The sequence below is a fragment of the Mustela erminea genome, chromosome 19, assembly GCF_009829155.1.
Source record: "Mustela erminea isolate mMusErm1 chromosome 19, mMusErm1.Pri, whole genome shotgun sequence".
Classification (NCBI taxonomy): Eukaryota; Metazoa; Chordata; class Mammalia; order Carnivora; family Mustelidae; genus Mustela; species Mustela erminea.
In genome coordinates this window covers 53,901,377-53,918,295 of record NC_045632.1, presented here as the reverse complement: position 1 = coordinate 53,918,295, position 16,919 = coordinate 53,901,377, and the positions used below count along the sequence as shown (strand labels likewise).

Sequence of the window (16,919 nt, the reverse complement as noted above, 5' to 3'; positions counted from 1 at the left end):
GAGTCCCTACATTCTCTAGAAGCATATTAAAATTAAAATATCAGTGACATGACCCGGGCCTTGGAATTTGCTTCAAAATCATCCACATGGAGAGAGTAGGCTGGGTGCCGGGGAAACACAACTGGTCATGAGTTGATAACTTTGAATAGTGAGTGTGTGTGCAGGTTCGTCTCATTACTCTACTTTTCTAAGTTTAACATTTTTCATAATAAAAAGAAGTTGAAAGCAAAAGATTAAGACTAACACTATCTTTGGCACCAGGCAAACCTTGTGTATATTAAAATAATAATTTATTTGCTGGGATGCCTGAGTGGCTCAGAAGGTTAAGCGTCTGCCTTCAGCTCAAGTCATGATCCCTGAGATAGAGTCCCGTATTGGGCTCCTTGCTCAGCAGGGAGCCGGCTTCTCCTCTGCCTGCCATTCTCCCTGTTTGTGCGTGCACTCTCTCTGACAATAATAAAAATCCTTAAAATAATATTTGCTGATGAGCTAATACCATATCTAGGATTTGCTTTAAGGTATTCCAGAAAAAGAAGAAAGTCGGGGGAGGGGGCAGAGACAAAATAATATTGGCAAAAGGTTGGTGCTTGCAGCAGCAGGTGATAGATACTTATTCTGTTCTCTTCTGTCGATGTGTACAGAAATTTTGAGAATGCCCTTGATAAAAGGTGAAAGAGGAACGTATGAATCCTAACTGGCCATGGAAGCCTGGTAACTTTGCCCATCTTTCTAGATCTCTCATGCCATGGTGCATAGGAAGTGTTCAATACTGAAAGCTGTTACTAACGTTGTTCAATGGCAGGCAGTCGGCTCTGGCATTCAGCACCAGCTAATGCTCTCTGTCCCATCCTCCAGAACAAATGCGATGCCTGATGCCAGAGGTGGGCCCAAGTGACCCTCAGAAGGACAATGCCTACAAGCAGTGTCTCTACCTTCAGCTGGAGCACATGGAGCAAGAGCTTCAGTTGGTGGGGCCCTGTGGCTTTCCCCAGAGCCAGAGTCACGCCCAGGCCCTCAGCCAGTTGCAGATGCTGAAGGGCTGTCTGGGGGGACAGCTGGGCACCCCACCCACAGCATACACCAGGTAATCCTCTCCCCTGGGTGCTGAGTGGGCGCTGCCCCCCAGTGGGGTACCTGCAGAGAGACTATACCCCTGGCCACCTTGGAAGGATGTTCACCCAGATCACATGTATAATATGAATAATATATTTCCTCAATTCTAAAGATCCTTTTAAAGAGAGATAGGCCAAAGACTATACTTTCAGGGATCATTTCTGACAAACCATAAGAGACTCTTAATGTCACAAAACAAACTGAGGGGGTCAGGGGGAGGAGGATAGGGAGAGGGTGGTGGGGTTATGGACACTGGGGAGGGTACGTGCTGTGGTAAGTGCTGTGAAGTGTGTAAACCTGGAGATTCACAGACCTGTACCCCTGGGGCTAATAATACATTATATGTTTATTTAAAAATTTAAAAATTAAAAAAATAGAATAAATATGTGAACATGGGGCGGGGGAGTGAGATAGGCCAGCAATTTACAGGAAATTTCCCCTCAGAAAAAAACCCAAACACCAAGTTATTAAAACTGCCCTTTGAGGTGGGTACCCGATACAGAGGTGGGTATGAGAAGCCAGAGAATACAGAATAGCCCTTTGAGTGGGTACGAGGTACAGAATCTGAGAGGTCAAGGAGCTTGGCCACAGTCACACACAGCTGGGGAGGGTAACGTGGGATTTGAACTTGAGCCTGGCAGGTGCTACTCTGATCGTACCCATCCTGCATTTCAGCTTCCCGATGGCGAGCAAGCGTCCTTGCGGCCTGCCCTGGTGGTTCGTCGTGGTGGGCTGGCTCCTGGTGGCAGCCACCAGCGGCGTGGCAGCCTTCTTTACCATGCTCTACGGCCTGCACTATGGGAGGGCCAGCTCCCTGAAGTGGCTCATCTCCATGGCCGTCTCCTTCGTGGAGAGTGTGTTTGTCACCCAGCCCCTGAAGGTCAGGCTGCCCTGGACCCCTCCGCCCACACTTTCCCTCCTGCCAGCTTCCCTGTCCTTAGACTCAGCTGTTCTTTGTCTATTCGTTACAAACATACACAGCACCTTGCTGGTGGTGCTGGTAGCAGGTAGGGAATTATAATGAGCTTAATCACTAAGATAACCCAAGTTCTGGGACAGGGGCTCTGGGACAGAGATTCTAGGCCAGGCCGAGTGGCTTATCAAGATGTGGTGGTCAGCATCAGAATCACCCTCAGGAGGGTCCCTGCCTCTGTTCTATATATGACAAGAGGTTAGGAAGGGAAGGTCACATGTATATAGCATATTTCCCCAATTAATACCGTATCTCCTCAATTCTATATTATATTCTATAATATATAATTATAATATATATATTCCATAATTCCTCAAATAATACCATATTTCCTCAATCCTAAAGATCCTTTTAATTGTGAGATAGGCCAGCAATTTAGAGGAACTTTACCTTCAGAAAAACAAAAACAACAACAACAAAAAACACCAAATCATTAAACCTGTGTGTCATTTGGAAGACACACTCCTATTTCTGAAATGTAAAGTTACTGTTAGAGTTGGAGAAATACTGAGCCCCAGCCTGGAGCTTGGAGCCAGGGCTCCCCCTAGAAGGAGTCAGGTGGTAGGAATATACTGTGTGTGTGTTGGGGTGAGGGGGCAGTGGCTGCAGAAAGGAAGGGACATTGACATTGAATCTTTACACCTATGAGACTCTCCAAATCCCTAACCCCCATTTTACCTGATAGTCCCCAGTTCTTTCCTGAATACCCTTTATCTGCTGATTTAAACAACTCCCGACATCTCCTCCAATCTAGTCTGAGAACAGTAAGAATGGAGACGTGAGCCATTCTGTTCCCAACCAAAGCCCAGACTACTACTAAGCTCGTGCTCTATTGGTGCAGAGGTGAAGGCATGGATGGAATGAAGAAAGGGGGAGGGGAGGAGGGAAGCAGGAAGGGAGGGAGATGTAATTCAGCACTAGAGATAGTATAAGAAATAAGAGGAGACAATCTTTTTTCCACTGTATATTTTTTCCCGTTTTGTGGAAGATTATTTGACCATAGAGTTGAGGGTCCATATCTGGGGGCTCTCTACTCTGTTCCACTGGTCTATGTGTCTGTTTTTATGCCAGTACCATGCTGTCTTGGTGATCACAGCTTTGTAGTAAAGCTTGAAATCTGGTAACGTGATGCCGCCAGTTTTATTTTTGTTTTTCAACATTTCCTTAGCAATTCGGGGTCTCTTCTGATTCCATACAAATTTTAGGATTATTTGCTCCAGCTCTTTGAAAAATACTTGTGGAATTTTGATCGGAATGGCATTAAAAGTATAGATTGCTCTAGGCAGTACAGACATTTTAACAATGTTTATTCTTCTGATCCAAAAGCATGGAATGGTCTTCCATCTTTTTGTGTCTTCAATTTCTTTCATAAGTGTTATGTAGTTCCTAGAGTACAGATCCTTTAAAAAAAAAAAAAAGAAAAAGAAAAAAGAAAGAAAGAAGAGGGAGCTCTATCAGCAGGGGAGTGCAGGTGCGAAAGTGCAGTGGGACAGCTCTGGTATGAGAAGCAGGGGGAGCTCAGGATTCACTGTCTCTGCTTGGTGGCCAGGTGCTCTGGCCCTTTCCCTTCACATCCCCTCTTGGCACAGAATGGCCTGGTTCCTACCTAACTTCCTCAGAGCATGGTTCTGTGCCCAGGACACAGATGTGGCCTTGATCCTGACCCCTCTCTGATAAGGAGCTGGCAGTGTCCAACCCAGGCCTGGGGTTCACAGTGGGTGTTTTTCAGGTGCTGGGCTTTGCTGCCTTCTTTGCACTGGTCTTGAAGAGAGTAGAGGATGAGGAAGAGCCGGTGGCCTCTCTCCCAGGACGTCTGTCTGGCCCAGGTAATAGTGCATAGGTGGAGGCAGGGGCCTAAAACCCGATGAAGATGAGACGGCCCTACAAAGCCCAGTTGCTGACTTTTTTGCCCCATCATTTCTTCACCCCTGACTGAGGAAGCACCCCCAAACCCTCCAAAACTCTCTAAAGCAACCTTATTCCTTCTCTACCCCAGCTTTTGTCTCTGGCACCAAAGCACGACCCCTTGGCCAGAAGAGGCCCCTTGGGGGCTGCACTTTGCACGGGCGTCCTTCTCTGTGTAATCACAAGCAAGCAGCTTTCTCCTCCTAGGCTCAGGGCCTTAGTCTTTAGAATGAAAACCAAAACCAAAGATGCTTACAGGTGGGCTACAGAGTTCCAGGACAAGGGTCTGTAAACTACAGCCATGAGGCCAAATCTAACCCACTTTCCATAAATGAAGTTTCCATAAATGAAGTTTTATTAGAACAGAGCCATACTGACCCCTGCTGGATGAGGCCACTGAGCAGCCCCCTGTCCCGCAGCCTGGTCTCTCATTTCACAGAATGCCTACAATAAGATAATCACAAAACAAGCGAACAGAAAGAGTCAACACTCCAGCAGTGTAGGCAGAGATTCTGACATTCGGGGAAAATACAACGGGAATAAACAAAAGGCATACCCATATTATTGTACTGATATTATTACATAGTGTGGTTTCCTCCTCATGGGCTGGTATTCTTCCACTCTAGGATAGGGTTGGAGCTTGTTTTGTTTTGGCTTTGAGGATCCAAAAGGTCCATTAAAATCTTCCCAAGACAAAAGAGTAATTTTTGTCCTAAGAGACGCCAGCTTCGAGAACAATTAAATATTCATTCAGTCATTCTTTTGGCAGCCACTCAGGGAGTACTCGCTGTGTGCCAGGCAGTTCGATGGCTTAGGACCATGATTTACATAAAACCCACTCATTGTGAGTGTGTAACTCATTGGTTTTAGTAAATTTCTAGAGTTGTGCAACCATCCTCCTAATTTGTCATCCTCAAAGGTTCCCTCTTGACCACTTAAAGCCAATCCCTGCTCTCATCCCTGGCAACGCAGCACAGGATAGAGCAGGTTGCCCTTGGAAAGCACAGCCCACAGGGAGACACACATTTAACAAGTAAACAACACAAGCGCAAAATGTGAGAACTCAGGGAGCACACAGGAGAACGCAGGCCTCTCTGCTCAAGTAGTACCTATGTTGGCTACTGGAGCCTGGCGAAGGGAGGGAATGCACACTGGGCCCTTGCAAAGGCCCTGAGGTGCAACAGAGCTTGTCATTTTACAGTGATTACAGACAGTGTGGACTAAGCAAGGGGAATTAGGGGGAGAATGGTTCAAGGTGACGACTGAGAGGTGGGTGGGGAGCAGAGCCTTGTAGCACCCGGGTGGGTGCTGGGATTCCAGAGTGCTGCAGAGGAGAGAGGCGTGATCTATCTTGTGATTTGAGAAAGATCACTATGGCTGCTCTTAGGAAACCAAAAGTACTGGGTCAAAAGTACCAGTGGGGAAAAGACTACTGGAATGGTCCAGATAAGAGGTGACATGTCCTGGCACTGGGGGTAGAATGGAAGGCATGGATTCAAAAGACATTTGGGGCAATATGCCCCTATCAGAATGGCTATAAGTAAAACGTAAAGTAAAAAATGCTGACAAGGATGCAGAGAAACTGGAGCGTTCACGCACTGCTGGTGGGAATGGATGCCGTCACTCTGGAAAAGTTTGGCAGTTTCTTTCAAAAGTAAAAATGGACTCACCATATGCTGCAGCAACTGCATTCTTGGGCATTTATCCCAGAGACATGAAGACTTATTTGCATGCAAAAACTTGTATATACATGTTCAGAGCAGGTTCATCTAAAAGAGCCAACTGCTGCTCCTAGGAATCTACCCGAGAGAAATCACCTGTATGTGAATATTCGTAGCAGCGTTATTCCTAATAGCCAACACTAGTAACGATCTAGATGTGAATGCATGGACAGGAGTGTACCCATACCAAAAAAGGAACTAAATACTAATTACACAACAACATGGATGGACGCCAAAACGTTATGCTAAGTGAAAGAAGCCAGACACAAGAAACGATGCACTGTAGGATTCCATTTATATGTAATATCCAGAAAAAAAAATCTATAGAGACAGAGAGCAGATTAATGAGGCTAAGGGTAGGACAGACTGGGAGTGGGGACTGACTTGACGGGGACGTGAGGGAACTTCCTGGGTTGATGAAAATGTTCTAAAACTGGGTTATGGTGATGGTTGCACAACTCTATAAATGTACTAAAATCATCGTATTGTAGACGTCCCGTGGAAAATTTATGAAAACTATAGTTCAATAAAGTGGCTTAAAAAAGAAGATACTTAGACATGACAGGACTTTGAAATATTAGTGACCCTCCTTCTTCCATCCATTACAGTTTTGGGAACACTGGGCTCTCTCTTAGGGCTCAGGAGCACAGGGAGGGGAGGGTGTTGTGCTTTCAGTATGAGGGGAATCCTCCAGCTGGAGTAGGGTCAGAATTTTGAGCATAGGGATGGCGGCGGCAGAGGCATGGAGGGCAGCATTGGGAAATGGCTCCTGAGGAGTAGGAATGGCGGATCCTGTTGGTCCTGGTGAAGACAGGAGGCTTCTGGTTGCAAAAGTTGAGGCTGGTTCCACTGCCTTTTGGGAGACAGTCCTCATGTCCTTGCTTTCACAGACCCCTCTGCCTTGTTCCGAGCACGACGATGCAGCAGAAAGGACATTTACCAGCCGCCTTTGGCCGCTGACATCGAGAAGATGAAAACCACCCATCTCAAGGAACAGAAGGCATTTGCCTTCATCAGAGAAATCTTGGGTAGGCAACCAAGGTCACCCACAAGCAGTCTCCTCACTCACTGGTTGTCAGCACAGACTTCAACAGATAACGGTATAATCTTTGACAGACCCACACTGTCTCGCCCCAGCTTCTCCCCTATACTTAAAATCCCTTGGTTGGCCCCACATGGCCCTTAGGATAAAATCCAAACTCCCTACTGTGGCTCTGCCCACCCTGGGTCACCTCTTGCAGCCCGTTGCGCTCTGAGCTCTGGACACACCATGTCCTGCTGCTCCTGGGACTCCTTCACTCTCTGGACCCCAGGCCTTTGCCCAGGCTAATCTAATCTGCCTGGAATGTGTCTCCTCTCCTCCCCATCTTTTCTTTTGACTAAGTCCTTATGCTTTAATTCTCAGCCCAAAGACTATGTCTTTGGAAAGACTCCCCAAGCCTGCTTTCAAACATCACTGTGTATCTTAGTCTGCGTTCTCCCATAAGCAGATTGGGGTACAAGTAGTTGCTTTGGAGGTGATCCTGGGAAACACTGGTAGAGAAAAGGAAAGTATAGAAGAGAAGGGAGGTGAAAGAAGGTGTGGTGATGAGTGGGTTCTGTGTGAGAACTGGAGCTCAGTCCTGCTAGGGACCTCTGTGGGGGTTTATAGTACACACCTCCAGGTTGTCACACAGGTCACTGGTGAAGGCTGCTCTCGGGGAGGACATGGACCCTGCAGCACTCCTGCCCTGCCCTCCCAATGGTTGAGCACATACAGCCACACAAATGCAGAGAGCAGGTGAGCTTGCATAGGAGTAGCAGCATGTTACAGAATGAAGAGAGCCTAGAGGTGTGGGCAGAGCCCCAATTCATCCCAGGGAGGGCTTGCTGGGATGCATATTCCCAGGCCCTGAACCCAGAGATTCTGGGCAATACTCTGCACCCCCCACATTCTGATGGCTGGCCTCCTAAACTAAATCTTTGTATGTAAGGGGCCCTTACATCACACTCACCTGTCCACAGGTGAGCTCCACGAGTGCACAGAACACAACTGTCATTTTCATTGCTCTATCCTCAGCATTATAACATGGCAGAGCCCCATTTTCAGAAGATTCTTTTTAAGAAATGTCCATATAGCATGAACTCTGGGCAAGCCCTATTTTTAAGTGCTTAATAAATATTAATTTATTATAACCTTATGAAACAGAATTATTATCCCCACTTCACAGATGAGGAGAGTAAAGCAGAGGGGTTAAGTACTAGTTAAGTCACTAGTAAATCTAGTAACTAGGGGTTAACTAGGGGTTAAGTCACTAGTAAAGCACATAGACAGGAAGTGGCGGAGCCAGAATTTGAACCCAGGTGGCAAACTCATATCTGAGGATTTAACTCCTTTCCACTGTCTAAGGATTGGTTCCACTGTCACTAGGGGGCAAGAAGCTGGTCTACAAGACCTCAACTATTCTGTATGCCATTCTGTTTCCTGCCTTGGGCTTGGTGGGATTTAGGAACCCTGCCTGACCGGGGGTTACACCTCCACTTTCAGCATACCTGGGCTTCCTGTGGATGCTGCTGCTGGTCGCCTATGGGCAGAGGGACCCCAGCACCTACCACTTCAACAGACACCTTGAGCACAGCTTCACCCAAGGCTTTTCAGCTGTGTTAAGCTTCAGAGAGTTCTTCGTGTGGGCCAACACCACCCTCCTGAGCAACCTATACAGTTATTACCCAGGTACTTTTCCCTCACCTGAGGACAAATGTCAGCCCCCTTTTGCAGACGGCTTTCTAGGAACAAGAGTGGGTCACCATCACCATCAGCCTCACAGAGAGCCAATAACCACAGGACCATATGCTTTGAAAGAGAGACCCTCAGAAGGCTGTGTGTGCACAAGAGAGGGGCCCTAAACCTCCCCTGATGCAGAGTGGAGGACATTCTAAGTGAGAGATACATGAGCATGAATCAGCTAGGCAGAAGCAGTATACCGGGTGCAAGGGACAATAGGGGGAAAGGCAAGCCTGAAGTAGCACAGCACGCCCCTGGAATTACAAAGTGCTGAGTGTGGCTGCAGTGTAAGGTATGAGTTGAGGACCAGTTAAAAGTAAAGCAAAAGAGGAATAGGGGTCAGATCATCAAGGGTCTCAGAAGTTCTATTTTATGCTTAAGGAAATGAGGCATTGACAGTTTCTTCGGGAGGGAGTAACATAATGGAATTTGCAGTTAAGAGGGATCATTCTAGAATCATGTGGAAGTTGGAATAGAGAGTAGTTAGGATGCTAGAAATGATGGGGCTGATGGAGGCATGAGAGGAAGGGGTGAATGGAGAAATGAGCATGGGAGCAGACAACAGTGAAGAGGTAGAGTTGATGAGCCTTGACCATTAGGATAAGAGCATTGAGAGAAAGGGCACAAAAGGTCTCCAAGTTGATGACCAGGTGATGGGGGTACCATTCCTCAAGAGAAGTTATGCAGGAAGTAGACCACACCTAAGCGTGGAAGATGGTGATGAATATAGCCTGTGATTGGCCATGAACTACTTACTCTTGACTGTTTTTACACTGGGTACACTGAAGTTCATGTTAACATCCAGGCCAGGATGCACTAAGACAATTTTGATGGCTAGGCTGACCCACCTGTTTTTCATCTCCAGGCTTTATCACGGATGGCAATTCTAAGCTGGTGGGCAGTGCCCAGATTCGCCAAGTGAGGGTCCGGGAAAACTCTTGCTCTCTTGCCCCACAGCTGCAGGCTTCTCTCAATGGATGCCATGCACCATACTCTCTGGATATTGAAGATCTGTCAGATTACGGGGAAGGCTGGAATGCCTCCATACCCAATAACAGCAGTGGCTTTTCCCAGGCTTGGCAGTACCAGAGCCAGAGCCAACGCCGAGGGTATCCCATCTGGGGAAAACTCACTGTGTACCGGGGAGGAGGTTATGTGGTCCCCTTGGGGACTGATCGCAAAAGCACATCAAGGTAAGACTCACTTGACTCACGTATACCCAAGGAAAGCCATTTCCTAGGGTCTGGGTCTTATAAGCAGGTGCAGCAAAGCTCATTCATGTCATTGTAGGGAGGAACTAGGGGACGCAGAAGTATTCAGATTGTATTTCTGGGTCCCTGGAAACTACAATCTCAGAGTCCCTCTCCAGCACTTTCGGCCTGGTGGCTGAGTCTGGTGGCCTCTGCTAGAGCCAGTGTAGGGATATGGAGCTCTACTACACAAAGACATCTACTACCAGGCAGATAGGAAGTGAGTGGCTAAGGCTAGTAATCTTAGCCAAGAATCATGCTTTTATGTGCAGTGAATTATAGTAGCAAGGAAGAACACTGAGTTTGGAGCATTCACTGTTTCTATAGTGACAGAAGCAAACCTGCTCTTTATCTGAAGGACATTACCTTATCCCTCAAGGTTTCTCACTGCAAACACAGCCTTAAGAAATGGCTTGGGTAAAGCCCAGCCAGGACCTTGCATTCCTGGAATACTCAACACGGTGGAGCAGGGACACCTATGCAGACTGCCTCTCCCAGCACACTCCAGAGTTAGACAGCCCTAAGTGTGAAACCCTGGCACTGCTCCTGTTAGCTATGTGGCCCCAGGCAAGTTAGTGAACCCATTTGCACCTCAGGCATCTCAAGGAACACAGGAAACAAAACCCTAAAGAGAACAACTGACAGGGGTCAACTGACAGGGGTCCCCTGGGATTCAGGACAGGACAGGAATTGTCAGTTTCCGTGTAAGAAGTGTTTTCCTGCCACTTGCAACAACTGATGTTCTCTCTTCTAAACACGAAGCAGGACACAGACCCAGTGGGCACAGGGCATATCTTAAAACAGGCCCATCACTATTAATGCCAGTAATAACAGCTGTCCCTATTTCACACAGACAAACGACACACTGTTCCATTTTCTCTTCACAATGTTCCCAAAGCACTGGTGTTAACACCACCGTAGATAAGGAAGCTGAGTCTGCTTGCCTAAGCCCCTGATTTTCTATGTGGCTCCTCTCACACGGGTGGTCCTCAAACTTTAAAAAGTATCACACTCACCTGGAAGGCTCATCAGAACACAGATCTGCAAAACACAGATCCCCTAGAGGAATTTGTTTCCAAAGATCTGGGATGGGGACTGAGAATCTGCATTTTTACTGAGTTTCCAGATGATGCAGATGCTGGCACTATGGGGAGAAAAGCTCCTATAAGTGTGGTCCCCAATGTCCAGGAGACCATGCGTGCCAAGACACTGCACCATTGGTGGGAAACTGATCACTCCCAGGAGGAGCCCCCAGGCCCTATGGCCCAGGGGACGGAGCAGAGCCAAAGGGAGAAATTTCTATAGGAAACCCTGGCCTCCTTCCTGGACAGGGGGGGCAGGGAGCCACTGTAATTGGAGATGTCCCTAAACAGTCCTTTTCCTACAGAATTCTCCAGTACCTCTTTGACAATACCTGGCTGGACAGACTGACCAGAGCTGTTTTTGTGGAGTTCACCGTCTACAATGCCAACGTTAACCTGTTCTGCATCATCACTCTGACCCTGGAGACAAGCGCCCTGGGTGGGCAGCCTCACCTGTGACCCCATCTATAGTGTTCTAGAAGACAGACACCCCTCCCTCTGGGCCAGGGCACCTGACCAGGCTGGCCCTTGCTGCCCCAGGGCCAGAGTTCTGGGGCCAGTGTTGTTTGGGAGACTTGGGGATGGGTCTTGGTTCTTCCTGGGCACCCAAAGGTCGGGTTCCAGCATTGCTCCAGCCTTATTACTAGTTGCCTCCACTTCTCTCTGGCCCGTCTCCCAAGATACCCTGAGGGAACCAAGCTGGGAGTCTGAAGACAGCTCATCGTCTTCAGCTTCCTACTCTGGGGAAGGCAGGCTGGGGGGCTGGCAGTGAAAGGCTGGAGAAGGGGTGACCTAGTAACAGATAATTTCACCTAAAACAACATTTTACAACTTGTACCTCAACCTACAGGACGAGGTACATTTTACATTATTTTCCAATACACTCACATACAAATATACATAAACTGAGACAAAAGCTTCAAAAATATTTTCCTTCACTACATGCAGTATACTCTGATATTTTCTGTTCTGTTCCATTTCTTTCTTTCCATTTCCCGCCTTCCACCTCTTTTAAAGCTATCATAATCTATTGAAAACACTGACCCAAAGCTTCCTCAGCTAATAACCGATTTTCCTAAAATTCAACGATCTTTCCTCTAAAAATTAAGCCATTTTTAGTATCAAATTACATTTTTAGTAAAACAAATACTCGTAGTTTTTAAAATTTCAGAACCATGTAAAGTGAAAAGTAAAAGGCCTTCAACTTCCATGATCTCTGGCCACTATGAAGTGCTTATTTCAAACCCTTTTGTTGGGGGGAGTAGTATTTGTATCCCCGTGTTCTCCTACTCTTTTTGCCACCTTTGTGGCTCATAAAGACCAACTAAACAGCCTGTCCCCAAACACATCTGATTAAATTATGTGTTTCTACAAATGAGAAATGAGGAATGGGTTTCAGGTCTGGTTGGTTCAAGCAGCCCACTGATGTTGGCAAGGACTCAGTTTGTTTGTGTCTCTCCGTTCTGACATTCTCATGGTTGGCTTTGTCTTCAGAGGCAGTAGCTTTATCAGTCAAACTGTTTTTTTTTTTTAATCATTACAAAATATCATTATAATACTCCCCCAAAAAGACAAAACACACAAATGGATGAAAGATGATTCAAAAGAAGGCTGAATTTCAGGAATACTGGCCAATAGATGAATTGATCTTCAGTGAACTCTCTTTAGGTGAACCAGTTTTAAGTGAGCCAGCCTGGAGTAAATGAATGTTCAGTGGGATGGTGTGCTTTGGCTGGAGGTGACTGAGGACACAAATGGCTGATACCAGAGGCAGAGGATAGGAAGTGGCTCTTCCAGCTATGCTTCCTGCATCCCCTCTAATATGTTCATTGCCTTTGACATCCACTGTGCACCCAGTCCCTTGGGTCTGTGGGTCTGAAGGATATTTACCTTCTCTTCTGCCTTGCCAGTCCTCAGAAGGGCCCGAGCTTGCATCATGTCACTGATGCCTTCTAGTCAGAAGTGGTGGCTCTGAGCGGACGGGTGACTGGGTGAACAGAACACGTTTTGCTTCCCAGGAACCTTCCTTACACATGTGAACCTGCAGAGCCTGCGCCTGTACCCCTTCACTGACGGCTGGCACCCCTTCGTGGTAGCAGCAGAAGCCATCTACCTCCTGTTCCTCCTCTACTACATGGTTGTGCAGGTGAGGGGTAGATGACAGCTCCATTGGATGGAAGCAGCAGTGTGCTTGTCCCCTCTCGTGGACCTCCCCTGGAGTGAGGGCTGAAGAAGGGAGAGGGGCACATTCTGCTAACCTGTTTGCCATGGCACCCTTTTGGTCCTTCTGCAGTCCTGAGGGCTGACCCAGCTCAGGGACTAGCTTTCAGGACCTCTCAGGAACTGAGACTCAGAGGGTGATCCTTCCTGGGTGGGGAAGGGAGAAGAACTAAGACCCTTCAAAAACATCAAAGGTAGCCAGTGGTTCACCTGTGGTCCCTGGCAATTAGGGAAAAAAATCTCCTTTGCTACCTTTAAATACCACCATGTTGCAAAATGAAGGTGCAAATGTTGATAATGATGGAGGTTTGAGGAAGCTGGGAACTCATTCCAAGCTCAGTATATGCCCCTGCCCCACCAAAAATACAAATCAGACATCTTGAAAGGGCATCCCCATCCCCTGCTCAGCAGTCACAACAACCACTTTAAAGTAAGGACGGTACTTTGAGAGTTTACCACATGAAAGACATTGTGCGAAGAACCTTTAATACCAGGAGGGGGCGCCTGGGTGGCTCAGTGGGTTAAGCCTCTGCCTTTGGTTCAGGTCATGATCTCAGGGTCCTCAGATGGAGGCCTGCACAGGGCTCTCTGCTCTTCGGGGAACCTGCTTCCCCCCCCCCCCCCGCGCCTACTTGTGATCTCTCTCTCTCTCTCTCTCTCTCTCTCTGTGTGTGTTAAATAAATAAATAAAATCTTAAAAAAAAAAAAAATACCAGGAGAAAGGTTCTATTGGCTCCACTTCACAGAGTAGGAAGCTGAAGTCCAGAGACATTTAAGGAATTTATTCAAGGCCAAAATTGAATCCAGAGAGTCTGCTCACTGAACTTGACACTCAACACCTCTGTTGCACCTCAGACTTATAAACCTGGATCCCACGGGGCCTCTGGGCATCACCAATGCAAACCGAACAGGGAACAGTCATCAAATAACAACCCAAGAACATCAAAGGAGGCCCATCCGGTCCCCACCCCACCACACCCCCCAGATCGCTCCTCCCTCTCTGGGTTGCCCTCACCCTCTGCCTGCAGGGGCAGCACAACACTTATCTCCAAAGCCCTTAAATCTTTCTCAAAAACGCCCTTAAGCAGTTCTTAAAATCTTACCCTCCTTCATCCCTTTTTAATGGAGGTAAACTTTAGCCTCTTAGCAGCCACACACAAATCAGTTCTCCTGAAGAGTAGGGAAGAAGAGGGAAATGTAACAGACCTGGAAGATTCTCTTTAGTGGGAGTGAAAAGCAGGAGGCTTAGAACTTGCACAACATAATACCTTTGACATGTGACACCTGATGGGGAAAGATGATTAAAACAAAGTCTCCTATCAATCTAGAAAACCTGTCCACAAAGGTAGAAAAAAAAAAAAACTACTTTAACAAAATTACCCCATTTTTAAAAAATTTTTAAAAGATTTTTATTTATTTATTTGACAGACAGAGATCACAAGTGGGCAGAGAGACAGGCAGAGAGAGAGGAGGAAGCAGGCTCCCTGTTGAGCAGAGAGCCCGACGCGGGGCTCGATCCCCAGACACTGAGATCATCACCTGAGCTGAAGGCAGAGGCTTAACCCACTAAGCCACCCGGGTGCCCCAAAACTACTCATTTTTAATTGTGGTAGATAAAGATATATAATATAGAAGTTACCCCCCGCAGCCTCTTTAAATGTACAGCTCAGTGACGTTGCGTACATTCACATTGTCATGCAACTATCACTACCACCCATCTCCAGAATTTTTTTCCTCTTACAGAATTGAAACTGTATCTCTTAAACAGTAACTCCTAACTTCTCCCAAGAAAACAACTTTTCTTATTGAATAAGCATGATGCTAAACTGTGGTATGCGTCCCAGGCAATCCAGTAAGAAATTCCAAAGACAGAAAGGAGTCTCACTTTTGCATACTGCAGAGCTAATGGGATCCATTACATATTCATCCTTAAGATAAATAGTAATGAATCCTCAAGAGGATGCATGGCATCATCTGTCCTACTAGTCCACCCTAAATTCAGCTAGTAATTGGGATGGCCACTTTTGTAACTGCCTTTATTGAAAGGAAAAATAAATGTACATGTTCACACTAGGAGGTAATTGTGCAACCTGGAACCAGGTGCCTACCACTTGGTTCCTACCCTCCCAGAGAAACTGCAAATGAAGGGTACTACCACCCTTCAAAGAGAAAGCTCCCAGGTCCTTTAGAAAAACATTCCTGAAGCTAGTTTAACTTTCAAGAAGATTTACATACATCTCAAAGGGGCAGAGAAAGATTTCACAATGATAGGTTTTCTAAAGTAAATGCTCTATGAACGAGTGGGTGGCTCTTTCCCATTCCCCAGTTTTGTTTTGTTTTCTTTCCATCAGAGGTAATTAAATATTTTTCTTGTTAGATGCTGTTACTCTTATGTGCCCCCAATTCTACAACCCACGCTGGTGCTGAAAGCAGATGAGGTGTGTGCACAAGGCTGGGGAGAGGCCCCAGGTACTCGGGGCTTCTTTATTGAGAAGCTTCTCTAGGATACAGTAGGCCCCCGCTGGAGGGTCATCTTGGGTGCTTTGAAGAGCCATGGTGGAAGGGGTGGGGAGGCACAGTTCTGGCTACAGCATGTGGTAGAACCTCCAGCTCTTCTCCCAGGGCAAGCTCATGAGGAAACAGAGGTGGTGCTATTTCTATAGCAAGTGGAATCTTCTGGAGCTAACCATCATCCTGGCCAGCTGGAGTGCCCTGGCGATGTTTGTGAAGAGGGCCATCCTGGCCGAACGAGACCTCCAGCACTACCGGAACCATGGGGAGGAGTAAGTGGCTCTGCCTCGGGGCCCAACTCCCATATTAGACCTGTTTCCTCCAGCTCTGTGGCCCCAGGGTTGCAGCGGGGGTAGGGGGGGTGGTCTGCAGGTGGTGGTGTGGCTTTTGAAATCTTGTTGATCCTCAGAAGATCAGGGTCACTCTTGAAAAACATAACTATAGCTACTACCACTTAGATTCAGGTTTGCGGCCTAACACATCTGTAGTTGAGAAAGCTCTTTAAGACAAAATAGAACAGTATCTTACTTTTGAAAATCTTACCAAAACATAAAACCATGTGACACCCTGTGAAGGTCCCTGCCCAGAAGATGTAGCAGCACACCAGTCTGCCTACATCTGATACCATTTACAAAGTGTCCACTCTGCTAGGCATGAGGCACTAGCCCACCAGATGCTCAGGAGAACCCACAATGGTACATGTTGTTACTACTTGAACGTGAGTTTGCCTCTTGGTGGATGTCCAGCCAAAACACACCACCAAGCCAAAAGAGTAGGAAAAGGGAGAATTTTGTTTGCAGCAAGTGAAGGAGAACACCAAGGATCTTTTCCAAAGCAGTGTCTCCTCAAACAACAAAACTGGTGGTTTTGAGGTAAGGGGGAATGCATATTCGGAAGGGGCTTGCAGGCACAATGGGAAATATACCACGGCCTTGGGGCAGAAGTCATCTTAGGGTAATTGAGTCCAGGTCAAAGTCACTCGGGCTGGCAAAGGTCAGCATTATCAATTCCCTGGCTTTAGTTGGTCTGGTATCTGAGTACTCAAGGAGGTTTAGATCCTGCAAAGAGAACTCAAGAATGCACATCAAGTCAGTCTTGCTTTTGTTTCAGGCTGACTGCCCCTGATATGATGAGACTATCTCCTGGCCTGATAATGGCTGTTTTATTCTTACATTCATTCACAAGATGGCTGGGGGCCTAAAATGACTTCCTATTGTCAAGAAAGCTAGGTCTTTCTGTTTCTGGGGACACTAACTCTTTCTGCTTACATTAACACTACTCCATTTTACAAATAAAGAAATTGAAGGGATGCCTGGGTGGCTCAGTCATTTAAGCCTCTGTCTTCAGCTCAGGTCATGATCCCAGGGTCCTGGGATACAG

The 16,919-nt window shown here is 46.9% G+C and overlaps 1 protein-coding gene and 1 long non-coding RNA gene across 21 annotated transcripts in view; one reads left to right on the top strand and one right to left on the bottom strand.

Moving 5' to 3' along the window:
- LOC116579456 overlaps positions 1 to 16,919 on the bottom strand; it is a 127,215-nt gene that overhangs the window by 80,754 nt on the left and 29,542 nt on the right. Inside the window, exon 4 of one of the 20 annotated variants that reach the window (XR_004281276.1) lies at positions 13,067 to 13,175. The exons of the other annotated variants lie outside the window; for them this stretch is intronic. This is a non-coding gene — a long non-coding RNA (uncharacterized LOC116579456). The remainder of the gene's footprint in view (positions 1 to 13,066; positions 13,176 to 16,919) is intronic. 20 annotated transcript variants of the gene reach the window in all.
- Positions 1 to 16,919, top strand: part of PKD1L2 (polycystin 1 like 2) — a 91,273-nt gene that overhangs the window by 68,262 nt on the left and 6,092 nt on the right. Inside the window, 9 exon segments of the mRNA XM_032324872.1 lie at positions 856 to 1,084; positions 1,789 to 1,993; positions 3,816 to 3,912; positions 6,603 to 6,740; positions 8,240 to 8,425; positions 9,342 to 9,669; positions 11,114 to 11,247; positions 12,827 to 12,954; positions 15,651 to 15,811. Coding sequence (XP_032180763.1) covers positions 856 to 1,084; positions 1,789 to 1,993; positions 3,816 to 3,912; positions 6,603 to 6,740; positions 8,240 to 8,425; positions 9,342 to 9,669; positions 11,114 to 11,247; positions 12,827 to 12,954; positions 15,651 to 15,811 — 1,606 coding nt within the window.